The following is a 14,963-nucleotide window of genomic DNA, read 5'->3' as shown; positions in this document are numbered from 1 at the left end:
CATGGGGTCATTGGTGAGGAAGCCAGGCCTCATGGGGTGGTCAGAGGGCAAAGCATGAGAGGTTCAAGCTCCAGGCTTTGCCAGTGCAGGCTGCATCACAGAGGGACAGGGTGGTGAGTGTGGCTAGGCATTGGAATTCTCTTCAGGGCTGGAGGTGCTCAGGGCTGGGGGAGGTTGCCTCCTGGCCCTGCAAGCTCTGTGAGATTTAGAGCAAGACCCTAACCAGTGCCTGGGAAATGGAGCAACAGAGTCTGGCCCTGGGCGTGGGGTGGGGTGGGGGGGTCGTTGGGAAAAGCCCACAGGCAGGGGGAGTCATTGCTGGGGTCTGGAGTAGCAGGAGCTTGCAGGAGACTCGTTGCCTTCGCAGGTAGCAGGATGGGCTTGCCTGGTGCTCATGGCCAGACAGTGCCCATCGCTGGGGAGCTAGCTTGGGCAGAAGCAGCACTGCGCTGGCTCTCAAGGGTTCCCCCTTCAGTCTAGAGCAAGGTTCCCCTGACCACCCCTGGGCCCACACAGAACAGCAGCTGGGCCTCGTCCTACCTGGGCAGTGTCCATCTCATTCAGCATCACCACGGAGGAGCAGTTATAATCAAACACCAGTCTCCAGAAGTCTGCCACTGTGTTGGGTAGAGGGTGTTGGGTGACCACGAAGGCAGCAGGCTGCTTGTGGCTCTGACAAAGGAACGACACAAGCTTTGTAAAATATACATCCATCAGTGATATTCTAATGATGATGAGGCCTGGATGGCTGCCAAATAGATTACACAAAGCACCTGCCCGTTCTGTTATCTTTCGGTGCCCTGGCAGCAAAGGGGACCTTCTCATAATGAACACATTCTCCTCCAAACTAAGACATTTCATTAGGAAAGTGTCACTCGGATGGGGATTATCCAAATAAATTATTTATGTCCTGGAGCTCAGCAAATAATTATCATTACAATATGAAATGAAAGATTCTAGATGCAGATTTGCTGCTCTGATGGCCAAGACACCTCTTGGGATTTAAGGGACCTGCTGCTTCTCTGTGCCCATGATGTTGGGGTAGAAGGAGGGCCAGCCTGAGGCAGAGAGCCTTTCTGAGGGGCTCATATTGCAGAAGGCTCACTCCTGCCCCCAGGCTAGAATGGGCCCTGAGCTGGTCTGGCAGAAAGCGGGTGCTGTGTCTTATGAGCCAGTAGGGCAGTGGAAGGTACCTGTGTATTAGAGTAAGGCAGTCTTGCAGTTTAAATCCAGCTTTGCTGCTTGTAAGTTATGTCCTCCGTCCATCCATCCATCCATCATTCATTCCATTCATTCAAGCATCATTTGTATATGATGTCTTTGCAGGGAAGAGGGGGATGCCTGGGAGAGGGAGCAATGCCTAGGCACTAGCAATTTATTATATTGCTCCAAAGCTAAGATTCTTTATCTGGAAAAAGGGAATCATAAACCCAAAGGGTTGGTTGTCACACAGATTGAGTGAGATTTCCATGTGAAAAGACCAGCAAGCAGGAGCCTGACTGCAAGCCCACTGCAGGGCGGAAACATCCCTGGCTTTGTTTCTTATTCTTGGCATGAGTGTTGTGGTTGGACACACACATACTCAATGCAGCTCCAGCAAATAAATGAGTGAATTGAGTCCCATGTTGCAGATAGGGAAATGGAGGCCCAGAGAAAATGGTCTGTGTGAGTCTGGAAGCTTCAGCTGGGCCCTATTCATCACACCAACCTGCAAGAAGGTGTTTGGAAAGATTGGGGAGCTTCTCTACTTCATCGGCAGGTTACAGAACCTGGGAAATTCCCCATGTTCTCAACAAGTTTTCTCAGGAGATGAGTCCTGTGGGAGTCACAGCTGTTTTCTGTGGAGTCACAAGTCACAAGGAAGGTGGGAAGGAAAAGGGGTGAAGTTTCTGGCAAAAGCAGGACAATGCCTTGCAAATGTGGATGTCATGCAAGCATTAGGGGGTGCTGTCTTCCAAGAACCTTCTCCTAGCCAGTGGAATGGTCAGAGGAAGGGTCTGGGACAATCCCCAAAGCTAAACGCTCCAGCTGTAGACGGCATGGTCTCTGAGCCATTTCCAGATGTTGAAAAGAATCTAGGCTTTAAGAGTCAACAGGTGGGGGGCTCAGACCCTTAGCTCCACCCTTTCTGAGCTAGTTGACCTTGAGTAAGTTATGAAAATACTCTAACCCTCAGTCCCTTATTGGAAAATAGGGCTAATAATATCCCAATGCAACAAGAGATAGTACAAATCCAGGGCCCGACATGGTGCCCAACACTCAGTGAATGTTAGTTTTCTTTCCTTTTTCCCTGTCTCTGTGATAAATGCTCTATTAGGCCAGCACGCCTGACAAAGCCTTATCTGAAAATATGTTCGAGATCCGTGCTCCTGCCGGGTTTCAGGGATCAGCCAGCAATCCATTTCATGGATAACATCATCCTTTACCAGGGGAAACATTAAAAATTAACCCAGAGGACTTCATATTTTTCTGCTAGGAGCAAAGCTGCTATGGTTACCAGATAATGCACAGACTGAGTGGGAATACAGATAAGGAGGCTTTTTTTTTTTTTTTTTTTTTTTTTTTTTTTTAATATAAGAAAGGTAAAGGCCCCAGTGATGGCTCACAGGAGAAATGCCCTGTGGACAAAGAGTACAGTCAGCACCAGAGCTTGGCAGAAGGCATTTGACTCCAGGCAGCATCTAACCTACTAAGTAAGTGCTGGGAGCTTGTTTGATCTTTGCTTGGATGAGGAAGGCAGGGAGGGGGTGTTGGGACAAGTGGGAGACAAAGCTAGGAGGAGGTTGGAAGTGGGGGTGTACCCCTACACCACACATAAACTCCTACATGCACACAGACACATACATGCACGCATTGACCTTGGGAGGCTCTAAGTGAATGCCATAGGTCTTCTTTCCACCTCCAGCTATTTGTTATGACCAAGATAAGACTCCCTGCTTCTGGACCCAGAGCTAGTGATTTCATGGAGGATGCGGGCACCCTGTGGGCAGAGGCCAGGGCAGGCACCTAGAGAGCTGAGAAAGGCATTGACCTCTCATCACCTCTCTGTCTCCAACACCAGGGACTCTTGGGGAGAAAGTTCAGGAGGGCAAAGGTCAGAGAAGTAGTTGGCCTTGGCCCCAAGAGGGAGCTCTCCATGGTCCTGTCTGTTCTGAGTGAGATGGGAGGGCCACCCAGAAGAGCTCATTCCCAACAGTGTTCTGAGCCTCTGGAGGTGAGATGTCTGCATCTTACAGGGTTGAGCAAACTGTGAGGCTCAAGAAATGAATTCTAGAGTGTGAGCCTGGAGCTCTGGGTCTGGGCTTTGCCACTAGCTCTCTGGGTCACCTCAAGCAAGTCTTGTTCCCTCTGGCCTCAGTTTCCTTTGCTGAAAAGTACATGGATGAGACTAGAAGGTGCATGATTCCTTCCTGCTGTAAACATCTCTCCATCATGGAGGGTGAGTGATGATAACCAGAAGTAGCTAAAGGACCCAAGGAGAAGCATACAAGGCAGAATTATTGTCCACTGGGGCAGGGACATGACCCTAATCCCAAGCCAGGGCAGGGTGGACTGCCCTTCTTAAAGGTGATGTTGAGAAAGCAGAAGACAGTGTCCTGACCAGAGTAGCTAGGAATGCTCCCCCTTTGTGTGCCTTCTACTGCTTCTTCTTATTTGTTCAATAACCACTTACTGAGCACCTGCTGTGTGCCATCCTCATTCTTGCCTCTGCACAGAAGTCACCTGGGAACCTGCTTGGGAGCTACCAGAGGGCAGAACCCATGTGCGCACTGTCGTGTTTTCCCAGGGCTCAGACCAAGGCCTGGCATCTAGGATGCTTCCTGAACTGAACTTCAGCTGAGAGTCAGCTCCGTGAGTGATGGGAGGGGGGCTGAGCAGAGCTATGGCCTTGCTCGGGTGTCATGGGAGCCCTTTAAGCTTTTGGTCTATTCTTTCTAGACTATTTATGTGAGCAAAGGAGCCAAGAGCACAGCTTGTGTCTAGGTTTGGGCCTGAGCCTTCAGGGGGAGCAAAGGTCCTTGGGGCCAGCAGATCAGAAGCAAGGAGAGGCTGGCTGCTAGGGTCTGGGCCCTGGAGTCCAGCCACCTCCACCTTGAGAAAGAAGCTTTTCCCTGGAATGCCAGCCAGGAGCTTTCTGCTAGGCTCAGCTTACATCCATCAGTGCCGCGTTGATGTAGTTGCTGGATTCTCCATCCACCGAGATGAGGAAGGGCAGGCAGCGGTCCAGAGGAAGGACATCCATGCTCCGATTCTTATCATGGTTTCGGGGGAGGAGTCCGATGCTGCAGTCCTCAGGTCGGACACGGGGTGTCACAATGTTGAGGGTCTGTAGGGCACAAAGTTGGATAGATAGGCACTTCTCAGATGGCTGCCCCTGAGCAGAGGAGACAGTGTGATATTACAATTTAGCCTAACTTGCCTATCTCCACTGTCCAACCTTGGCCCTGCTGTCCCTTTTCCAGGACTAGCTCCTCTTCTGTGGTGATGATCTATCATTTCCTGTTGGCTGCTGCAGGGCCTGTGAGCTGAGAGCCTTTGCCAGGGGCTGTGTGACATCTTCAGGATGCCAAGACTGCAGGGGCAGCATGCCCACACACAGGCTCAGACACAGGCCACCAACACGTGCCAACCAGTTGAACTAAGCTGTTCAACTCAGCCAATGCTGCATTAAAGGGTGGGCCAGCCAGGAGGTCATACTGGGGGGATGGAAGTAGAGAATCCCTAATGAGTGTTAAACATCACTTGAAGTATCACAGAAAGACAGAAATGATTGACCAGCACTCTTTTCAGAGAGAAAGCTGTGTGAGGATAGAATAGTGCTTAGATGATCTGCTCAGGATATATGATAGATCACCAAGGGGCTCTAGTAGGTCTGAAAACTTGTAGGCCCTATGCTCTACAGAGTAAATCTTGCAAGTTTGGGGCCAGAGCTGAACTGCCATAGCCAATAGATTAGATGCTGTGCACAATGATCAGGGTTCTGTCTCCTCCAATCTTTCCTCATTCAGTACTCTGTCTCTACTGTAAATCAACAAAAACTATTTGTTTGAAGGAACACTAAGGTATTGGCCTGGCTGGGGTATCTCCCCAAGGGCCCAGCATTTGCCCATGGACTTGAGACAAGTTCTGGAGCTTCTTTGCTTCTTCTTGCCTGATTCTCAGCTCCCATTGCAGAAGTATGACCCTGGCACTGGCCTTGGGATGAAGGGCTGGACTCTGGGTTTGTCTTACCCAGTGATTCACGTCCAGGCCTCTTTGACCAAAATTGCCACAATTCTGATAATATGGGCTCCAGGGTGTGGATCTGCTTTGCCTGAGCTGTGCTCTAGGATGATGCTTCTCAAAGTTTAGTGCGCATACAAATCACTCAGAGAACTTGTTAAACTGCAAGTTCTCGTTGAGTAGGTCTAGATGAGGCCCAAGATTCTGCATTTCTAACATGCTCCCGGGTGAAGCTGGTGCTGCTGGTCTCTAGACCACACTCAGAGTAGTAAGGATCTACAGAGAGAATAATGAGGAAACCCGAGTCCCCCCAGGGACAGAGTAGCATGAAATTCACAGCTGTGTTTAAACTTGTCTCCATCCACAACCTGGACTAGAACTGAACAAGACCTCAGTTCAAAAACATAGAGTTAAAACAAGTATCAGCAGTCCCTGAGTGATTAGTTAGCAATTGCTCATGGCTGTGCATTTATGTTCTGGAATGCATTCTCTAGCTGCTTAGAGCTGCAGGCACTGAAAGCACATAAAGATACCAATTTTCACAAAGAAAGCCCCAGAATGTGCACAGAGCCACAGAAGTTGGCTGGGTCACCATTATGGACTGAACATTTTCATCCTCCCCAAATTCATTTGTTGAAAATCCCAACCCCTAGTGTGATGTATGAGGAGGTGGGGCCTTTGGGAGGTAAATAGGGAATGAGGGTGGAGCCCTTGTGAATAGGATTAGTGCCTTCATAAGAAGAGACATGAGATCTTGCTTCCTCTCCACTTTCTACCATGCAAAGATAAACAGAAAGGTGGCAGTTGCAAGCCAGGAAGTGAGCCCTCTCCAGACAGTGGGTCTCCCAGTGGCTTGATCTCAGACTTCCCAACCTCCAGAAATGTGATAAATAAATATCGTTTGTTTATGCCACACAGTCTATGAAAGTTTGTTATATCACTGAGCCCGGGATGTGCCCATACCTGAAATTCATCTTTGATTTGGCTGGAGTTCGTCTGGGGGTCCAGCCTGCTGATGTTGTAGTAGAGAGAGCGGAACTCACACACAGGGATGGCAGTGTTGCCACAGAGGCATGCCTCCAGGATGGCATCATGCACAAACACGTATTGCTCCTGCAAAGTCCAGGGGAGAGGGACTAAGTAAGAAGAGTGGCCTGGGAGTTTTTTGTTCACAGTTCACCTGTGGCTGTGAAGAATGGGCATGATTTAGATTGCAGAATCCTTACTTTTTAGCCTACAACCCAAAGAGCCAAGTTTCTATGTTTTGAAGTGATTGCCTGACCTATGGTAAGTTTAGTTCCTTGTGTAAGACTGAACAGCTAGATAGGAAGAATAAGTTCTAGTATTTGATAGTAGTGCTTGGTGTCTATAATTAACAACAATTTATTGTATATTTTCAAATGGCTAACAGAGAGGAGTTCAAATATTCTCATCACAAATAACTGATAAGTATTCATGGTGAGGGTATGCTTAGCATGATTTGATCACCACACAGTGTATACATGTATCAAAATATTACTCTGTACCCCATAAATATGTACAATTATTACATGTCAATTAAAAAAAGGATTGTTTCTTCTGCTGTGCAGAAGCATTTTAGTTTGATAGAATCCCATTTAGTTTTTCTTTTGTTGCCTGTGCTTTTGGGGTCATACTCATAAAGTCTACACCCAGGCCTACTTCCTGAAGTGTTTCCCCATGTTTTCTTTTAGGAGTTTTATAGTTTCAGGATGTACATTTAATTTTTTAATCCATTTTGAGTTGATTTTGGTATATGGTGAGAGGTATAGGTCTAGTTTCATTCTTTTGTATATGGATATCCAATTTTCTGGGCACCATTTATCAAAGAAGCAGTCTCTTCACTAGTGTGTGTTCTTGCAAAAGAAAAAATTAATAGAGCAAAAAGACAACCAAAAGAGTGAGAGAAAATATTTGCAAAATATGCATCCAATAAAGGATTAATATCCAGAAAATACAAGGATCTCAAGCAGCTTAACAGCAAGAAAACAAGTAACCCGATTAAAAAATGGGCAAAGGAGCTGAGTAGGCATTTCTCAAAGGAAGATAGAAGAATAGCCAACAGACACATGAAAAAATGCTCAATATCATTCAGCATCTGGCAAATGCAAATCAAAACCACACTGAGACATCATCTCACTCCAGTTAAGCTGGCTAATATCAAAAAGACAGAATAACAAATGCTGGTGAGGATGTGCAGAAAGGGGAAACCTCCTACACTGTTGGTGGGACTATAATATGCTGCAGGCATTATGGAGAATGGTATGGTGGTTCCTCAAACAACTGCAGCTAGAACTGCCATATGACCCAGCAATCCCACTACTGGGTATATACTCAAAGGAATGGAAATCATCATGTTGAAGGGATACCTGCACTCCCATGTTTATTGCAGCTCTATTTACAGTAGCCAAGAGTTGGAACCAGCCTAAATGCCCATCATCGGACAAGTGGATAAGGAAAATGTGGTTTAATTACACAACGGAATACTACTCTGCTATAAAAAAGAATGAAATTCTACCATTCATAGCAACATGGATGAACTTAAAGAAAATTATGTTAAGTGAAATAAGCCAGGCACAGAAAGAGAAAAACTGCATGCTCTCTCTTATATGTAGTAGCTAATAAAAACAAACAAATAAATAGAAGAAAGAAAAGACACAACAACTGCAATAATTCTTTGAACTTGTTAAGAGAATTGAATAGAACTGAGGTTGCTGGAGGTGGGAAAGGGGAAGAGGAAGGGAGGAAAGGGAGGAATTGGTAAAGGGCCATGAAAATCAATTACATTGTAAAATGATTAAAAAAAAATTGAACAGCATAGTTGCTGATAAAAATGAGGAACTTCTGGACATGCTTGGGCAGGTGCTCTTGGTGCCCTGTTCACGTCTCTTTGGTTTTCACCTTTACCTGTGAAGGCTGCTTGCTGCAAACACTTGCGATTTGCAAACATCTGCTGAGGGCTTTCTTTCTAGTCCAGGAGCACACTGGGCTGAGTGCAGGCAAGCCAGCAGGGCCAGAGTCAATGCCAAGGAAGCATCCCTCAAGCAATGATCAATGGAGAGCTGAGGATAAAAGCTATGTTCCCAGTCTCCTTAGGTGGGATAACGTGGAAGTGCATGTTCCACACCCTTTCTCAGAGTTCCCAGCAGGACTGGGCTCCAGTTGTCTGCAGGGTTTAACAGCTTGATAACATACCCTTTGTTTGTTTCCTTCCCTTCTCTGTCTCACTTTCCCACTCACCATCCAGTGTGTCTTGAGATTACCACCCAAATAAACTGCTTGCCCTCAAATCTTTATCTCAGGGTCAGCTCCTAAAACATGTGCTGTACCCTCTTTCATCTCAGGTACTTTGTACCCGCTGTTCACTTCTCTTGAAACTCTGCTCCCTCTTTTCTACAGCTTCAATATTTCATTACTTCTGGAAAGTCTTCTCTTAATCCACCAGACAAAAGTTACGTCTGGGCCCTTGATAAAAGTTTGTTGACTGACCTTCCTCCAGCAGAACTTGCCTACCTCTCTACACAAAGTGCTTATCCAGAGGCATTAGGATGTACCTGCATTTGAATGTGCCCCCACCAGACGGTAAGGAACATGTGTCTTACTCTTACCAGCCATCCTGCCTCCTGCATGCATGAACCTGGGAACAGATAGAGCAGCCCTGCTGTCCTCAGTGCTAGAAGCCTAAGACTAGCCTGTGTGAATTAGGTCAGAGTCTGCAGCCGGGTCCTATGTATACAAACCTATTCACGGCAGAGCCAGAAGTGACTGGCTGTGCCCAGAGCCATGAGTTATTTTCTTTGCAGGTTAGTGATGTGTGCAGCTCCTTATCTGTCTCAACTCTGACTTCCCAGACACCCACAGCCTTTGCTTGAACCAGAAGATGGGCTTATTACAGGAATGACAAACCAGGGCATATAGGAGGGGGATAGGCAGAAAAGGCTGTTTAATGTGTGGTGTGAAGTTCAGGGGAAAGAGCCTGGGCCTCGGATCACATGGACCAAGGTTCTACCACAGTCTGGCTGTGTGAGGTCTTGGGGACACAATTTCTCAGTTTCTTCTTCTCCATTGATCAAATGGAGATAATAGTAGGAGTTAATCATAGGTTGTTGTGAGGAGCAGAACCAACATCCTGAATGCATGCTGTCTGGCTCATAGTAGGTGTGCAACAATGAAGATGACCCCTCTTCCATTTCCCCTAGGTCTTGGGCTCTCTAAGCAGACAGAGACGTGCCTGACGTCTGCCTCTCCCTTGCCGGCAAGGGCTGTGTTTTATCTCTCTGGGAATCCCCAGCACCTAGCTCAGGTACTTAATATCTTTCTTGACTAAAGCCATTCCTTGCAGTGAATGAATCAGTACTTGGCACATAGTAGGCATTCAATAAATGCCAATCCTTCCCTTTCCCTCTCTACACTTTCACCCAAGGTAGGAAAACTATCCAAAGAATCCCTGGAAGTTGCTATTTGGTCCCTGTTGAGATGCCCTCAGAGCTGGGGAACTCACGACCATTTGGCATTGGTACAAATCCCTGCACCATAGACTCTTAGGGTTGGCTGGGGCATCCTTGCTTCTGAAGTGGTCTCACCATAGTAGGTCACATGTTCACACTTCTCCCACTCGTAGGTCCCTTTCTACAGGATGCCCCCACTCTACTATGCTTCTCCTTGGCCAGGGCTGCAGGTAGCTGGCTGGCTGCCTCAGTCCCCCAGGACTCACCTCTGTCTGCACCAGGTTGACCCTCTGCGCTCGAAGCTCACGCACACAGTTGAAGATGTCAACCACCCCTTCGTTCTCAGCCATGTCAAGCATGGTGTCAATGGCTATGAAGCAGCCAGTCCTCCCGGCTCCAGCACTGGAAGAGAGGGTATGATCTGTGTTAGGGACTTTAGAATGGGGTGGGGGAGGCCCCTGCCACTCAGCCCTGTCCCAAGGGCCCTGCTGAGAAATCAAACCCAACAGCCTGAATCCCAACGCTCCTGGGAGATGCTGAGCAAGCGACTAAGAACCTCAGCTCTCTCCTTTGTAAAATGGGAGAGTAATGCTTACCTTTGGGGGCTATTTTATCAGGACTGACTTATTTTGTTGTACTCATTTAGCAAACAATTATTTAGTGCTTACAAAGTGCCAGACATTGTTCTAAGTGCTTTACAAATGTTACCTACACATCTCCCTATGAGGTGGTTAGGAAGCTTCTCATCCCATTTCAGAGGTGAGAAAACTGAGGCACAGAGGGCTTATCTTGCCTGAGATCACACAGCCGGCAAGTGGTAGAGCAGGAACTTTTACCCAGGCCGTCTGGCTCCACAGGTGTGCTCTCACACTTCCTTGCCTGATAACATTTAGAGCCATAATGCACGCGTACAGCATGAATGCACGCACTTTCCTCATCTGATGGGTACAGGTAATTTGTCTATACAGTATAAAACACCTCACGTGGTATCCAGAGCACTGGAAATGCCTAGTAAGCGTGTCTTTTCTCTTCCCCTCCCTTCTTTTCTCATTCTTTCTCTTTTTTGTTCTTCAGCAAATGGGCTGATGGGTGGAAGCAAGGAAGGAGAGGAGACAGAGAACAGAGAGGAGGTGAATGAGATGGCAGAAACTAGAGTCATCTGAGCCGTCCCAAAGGCAGGGAGCGAATCCCAGAGTCCCATGTCCAAAGCCCTGCATCTGGCTCCACCTGGTCCTATTTTCCCCAGGATCATGAAGCAGGAGCCTCACTAAACTTGAGCAGGTGACAGCCCTGAGACCCTTGTTGGATATCAAGTTTTCTGATACATATTCAATTTCTGATCACCAATGGCTTCTTTAGGAGAATCTCAGATCAAGTACAAAATAGCAAGAGAGCTCAACAAGACTCTGCGGACCACAGCCAGCTCTTCCCAGATCAGTGCTGGGTTCTGAAATGATGGTGCTGAACCAGAGACAAACAGAACACTTGCCTTCCACACATACAGTTTTGGAAGGGAAGACCAGGCAGACTGTCAAGGAGGCCCATTTTGGCTGCATTTTCATGTCTTGAATACCTCATGAAAACAAGTGTTTTTGTCTAACAATGTGGAAATCAAAGGAAATGCAGAGGAAGATAGATGGAACAAGATGGATAAATCCAAGGAGCACAGTCCAGTGCGACATCACCCACAATGATCTGGAAGGAAAACCCGTGGCAAGCAGAGTCTTCATTCATGGTAAAATCTCATGGTTTGAATTGAGCAAAGTCTGACTTATATTTGCCTCACAATACCTCCCTCCCACCATAATCCAGACCCCCCAAGAGGACTCAATGGGCTGGGCCTCAGTGTCCAGGAGGAGTATAAAGAACCACTCATCCATCTCCTCTTCAAATTCTCATCCTTAGCATGTTTTAGGGGAAGGAACCAGGTTGACTTGGTTTTGAATTTTGGACCCACCATCAGTGAACAAGTTGCCTGGTGTATGTGAGCCTTAGTTTTCTCACACATATAACATGCTTCCCTGCAAGGTCCTTGTGAGGATTAAGCTGTGTTTACTTGAGCATCACATAGTAACCAAACACAGGATATTTGGAAGAGACCCCTGGGATCAAATCCTGACTTATTACTTACTAGCTGTGTGACCTTAGGTAAATGAACTAACCTCTCTGGGTTTCAACACTCTTCATTCATAAAATGATGCTGATAATAAGAAATAGATCCATCTTAAAACATTAATAGCACAATATATGTAAATTGCATGAGATTACGTTTAAAAAACATAATGCATGTAAATTGCTTAGCCCTGTGCCTGGATGCATAGCAATTTCTCAATAAATAGTTGCTACTTATATTCAACAAATATTTGTTGAGCATCTACAATGCACTGGCTGCTGGGATTAGGAGTGCAGATATGAAGACGAGTAAGGCATGGCCCCTGTTCTGAAGGATTAACAGTGTGGGGAAGGAAATAGCATGAAGAGGTAGAGAAGACTGATATTTTTAAGTGCTTACTCTATGTCAGGAATTCTCTTAGGCACTTAGTACATGTTAGCCAACCCATTTAATCTCCAGAATAGCCCCAGGATGGGAACCACTCTGATCAGATGCGTTAGGTGACCTGCTATGGAGATACAGATGTAGAGCCATCACACACAGAGCTGGGTAAGGTGCAGGGCCTGATAAATATTTGCCATTGTCTGCCTTTCTCCCTCACCCCTGCTCTGGCTGCTCTTTGGGAAATAGGTCTTGGGGGCTAATGTTCTATTGTCCTTGGGTTGCAATGAGATACAAACCCACTTAAAGAACCTGGGGGTGTCATGAGTATATCTTCCTAACTCTCAACGGCCTCATCTGTGAAATGGGGTTGTGTATCCACCATTGTGGGGAAGATAAATGGATGCTGTGTGAGAAAGGATCTGGCTCCCACAGTTTACAGGATCTTTCTTGGTCCCTTGACTGACATGGATACTATCAGGACAGGGATGAGATAACTTGAACATGCAGGGTCTGAAAAGATGGGCTGGGCCCAAGGTGACATTGGAAAAAACCACTCAGAAGGAGGGGGGATGTGCAGGCTGGCTGGCTTCAAGTCTGTATGTTCAGCCTTCACCAATTGTTGATGCCCTTGACAACGATACTTCATCTCCATTTAGGAGGTTTCAAAGATGCGCCACTCATTCTCAATGTGACTTTCTAGGTGAGAGCTGAAAATATCTGTCTCCATAACAAGGTGAAACCTAATGCTGTCCATTTACTCTCTCTTATGGACTCTGCAGGCCAGCCATTAATTTTACACATAATAGGAATGAAGAGAAGCACGTGTCCACCAAGGCACCCTGTGCCATGTCAAAGAGCTGAAGGTGACTGTCTGGAGAATAGCATGTTAAATATCTCAGCTCTGCTATCTTGCACCTGTGTCTACTTTCTCGGCACCGCAGTTTTCTCATCTGTGAAATGGGGAAGATAATAATGCCCACCTGTCAAAGTTGGATGAGAAATAAATGAAATAATGTGGGTAAAGTGCACATGGCAGGAGTAACCAGTGCTGCCAGTCCCCAGCCCGCATCCCCAGCGACTTTACTATTTTAGCACAATAACAACAACAATGACTGCTACTGCCGTTACTGTTGTTGTTAGACTTTAGGACCCAGGTCTCATCAGAAAGTGTTGGGCATATGGACAGGGGAGTCTTTAAGGCAAAGAATAAGGCCACTGGAAAAGACGGTGTCTCCCTCGCCGAGAAAGCAGAGCTGCAGGGATTCACTTGGCCGGGGTGGGGGACCTTGGACTTACCTGCAGTGGACCACTATAGGCCCGGCCTCAGGGGGGTTGAGGAACTTGACCTGGCGGACAAAGCCCAGAAGGCCAGTGGCATAACAGGGGACGCCGTGGTCAGGCCAGCTGGTGAAGTGGAAGAGGCGGAGCTCCCGGATCTCATGGTAGCCTTTCTGAGGAGAGAACGGGCCTCTGTTCCTCCAGCTGCACCTCACAGGCCCAGCCCAGCACCGGGGGGCACCGCAGCTGCAGCACTGAGGAGCGAGACTTCCTGCTGTCCAGGGAGGACAAGGCCCTCGCGGGGTTAACAGGTGTTACCACACAGAGTGATTCTGTGATCAGTTGCATTTCAGAAATGTGGAACTAGCTAAAGAGCAACTGATTGTTTAATGGCAGGACTTCTCAGAGCCTTTAGTGTGCTAATGCACATTCTGAATCCCCAAGAGGGCGATATAGCACCCCCAGCATTTGCCCATGGGATCTTCTTTGGCAATTATTTCATAGGAAGTATATTCAGTAGAACAGACTCAAAGAAATGATAGCCTTAAAAAACAAGGTCAAATTGTTTCCAGTGGAATATGAGGCCTTTCAGTGATTGAGATCTGCTGTCCTCTAGTTTTCCAGTCTTATCTGTAAGAGTCTCCATGGCTTTTATCACCACTCTCACAGAGACATGCTCTGGGCCAACAGTGGTTTTCTGACTACTCCATGGCCGGGTCATACCTCCAGGCCTTTGTTTAAGCAGTTCCCCTATCGACTTTTTTCTACTTAGCAATCTCTGGCAGATATTTAGAGAGCATTGAATGGGAAGAGTCTGTTCGTTCATTCCTTTAGTTTAAAAATCTTTACCAAGGGTTATCTGTGCCCAGCCTTGTGGACATAAAAGCCACAGCCTCTGTCCCTGGAACAGCTCATGGCCTCAGTAGGGAGGCAGACTCCTAAGTGGATAACTCTGTTAAGTGTATCAGGGTGTGTCAGCTAAACTGATCTGGGGAGAAGAGAAATCAGAGAAGGCTTCCTGGAGGACATGATGCTTGACCTGAGTCTTGAAATATATGAATATTAAAAATAATAGCTAACATTTATTGAGCATTGACTATGTGCCCGTTACTCTTCCGAACACTTGAATGTATTAATTCATTTCATCCTCATATCAATCTTCACATTGTTATCTCCATTTTATGGATGAGGAAACTGAGGCTAGCAAGGTTAAATAACATGCCCCAAATCACAACACAACTGGTAAGTTGTAAAGTGACAATCTGAACCCTGGCTGTCTGGCTCCACAGTCTGCACTCCTGATTATTGTAATACACTGATGCATGCGTATTACCCAGTTGAAGAGACAGGGAAACTGAGGCAGAGGGCCAGCATGGGCGTGGGGACAGGACTTTGCATGGTGTATGCAGGGAATCACAGGCAACCCAGGAAACTCAAGAGGAAAGCGGAAGGCAGGCAATGGTGGGCAACAGGATGGGGGTGTGGGAGGATGGGCGGGT

The 14,963-nt window shown here is 47.0% G+C and overlaps 1 protein-coding gene across 1 annotated transcript in view; it reads right to left on the bottom strand.

The window, feature by feature from the left end:
• The window catches only part of PTPRT (protein tyrosine phosphatase, receptor type, T), a gene marked incomplete at its 5' end in the record, with an annotated part of 369,542 nt that overhangs the window by 16,344 nt on the left and 338,235 nt on the right, over positions 1 to 14,963 (bottom strand). The window contains 5 exons of the mRNA XM_008571855.1: positions 541 to 672; positions 4,154 to 4,327; positions 6,187 to 6,336; positions 9,956 to 10,091; positions 13,483 to 13,637. Coding sequence (XP_008570077.1) covers positions 541 to 672; positions 4,154 to 4,327; positions 6,187 to 6,336; positions 9,956 to 10,091; positions 13,483 to 13,637 — 747 coding nt within the window. The remainder of the gene's footprint in view (positions 1 to 540; positions 673 to 4,153; positions 4,328 to 6,186; positions 6,337 to 9,955; positions 10,092 to 13,482; positions 13,638 to 14,963) is intronic.

Source organism: Galeopterus variegatus, unplaced genomic scaffold (assembly GCF_000696425.1).
Source record: "Galeopterus variegatus unplaced genomic scaffold, G_variegatus-3.0.2 Scaffold730, whole genome shotgun sequence".
NCBI classification, from domain to species: Eukaryota; Metazoa; Chordata; class Mammalia; order Dermoptera; family Cynocephalidae; genus Galeopterus; species Galeopterus variegatus.
Note: the sequence above shows the minus strand (reverse complement) of the source record. Positions and strands in the feature narration are given on the sequence as shown.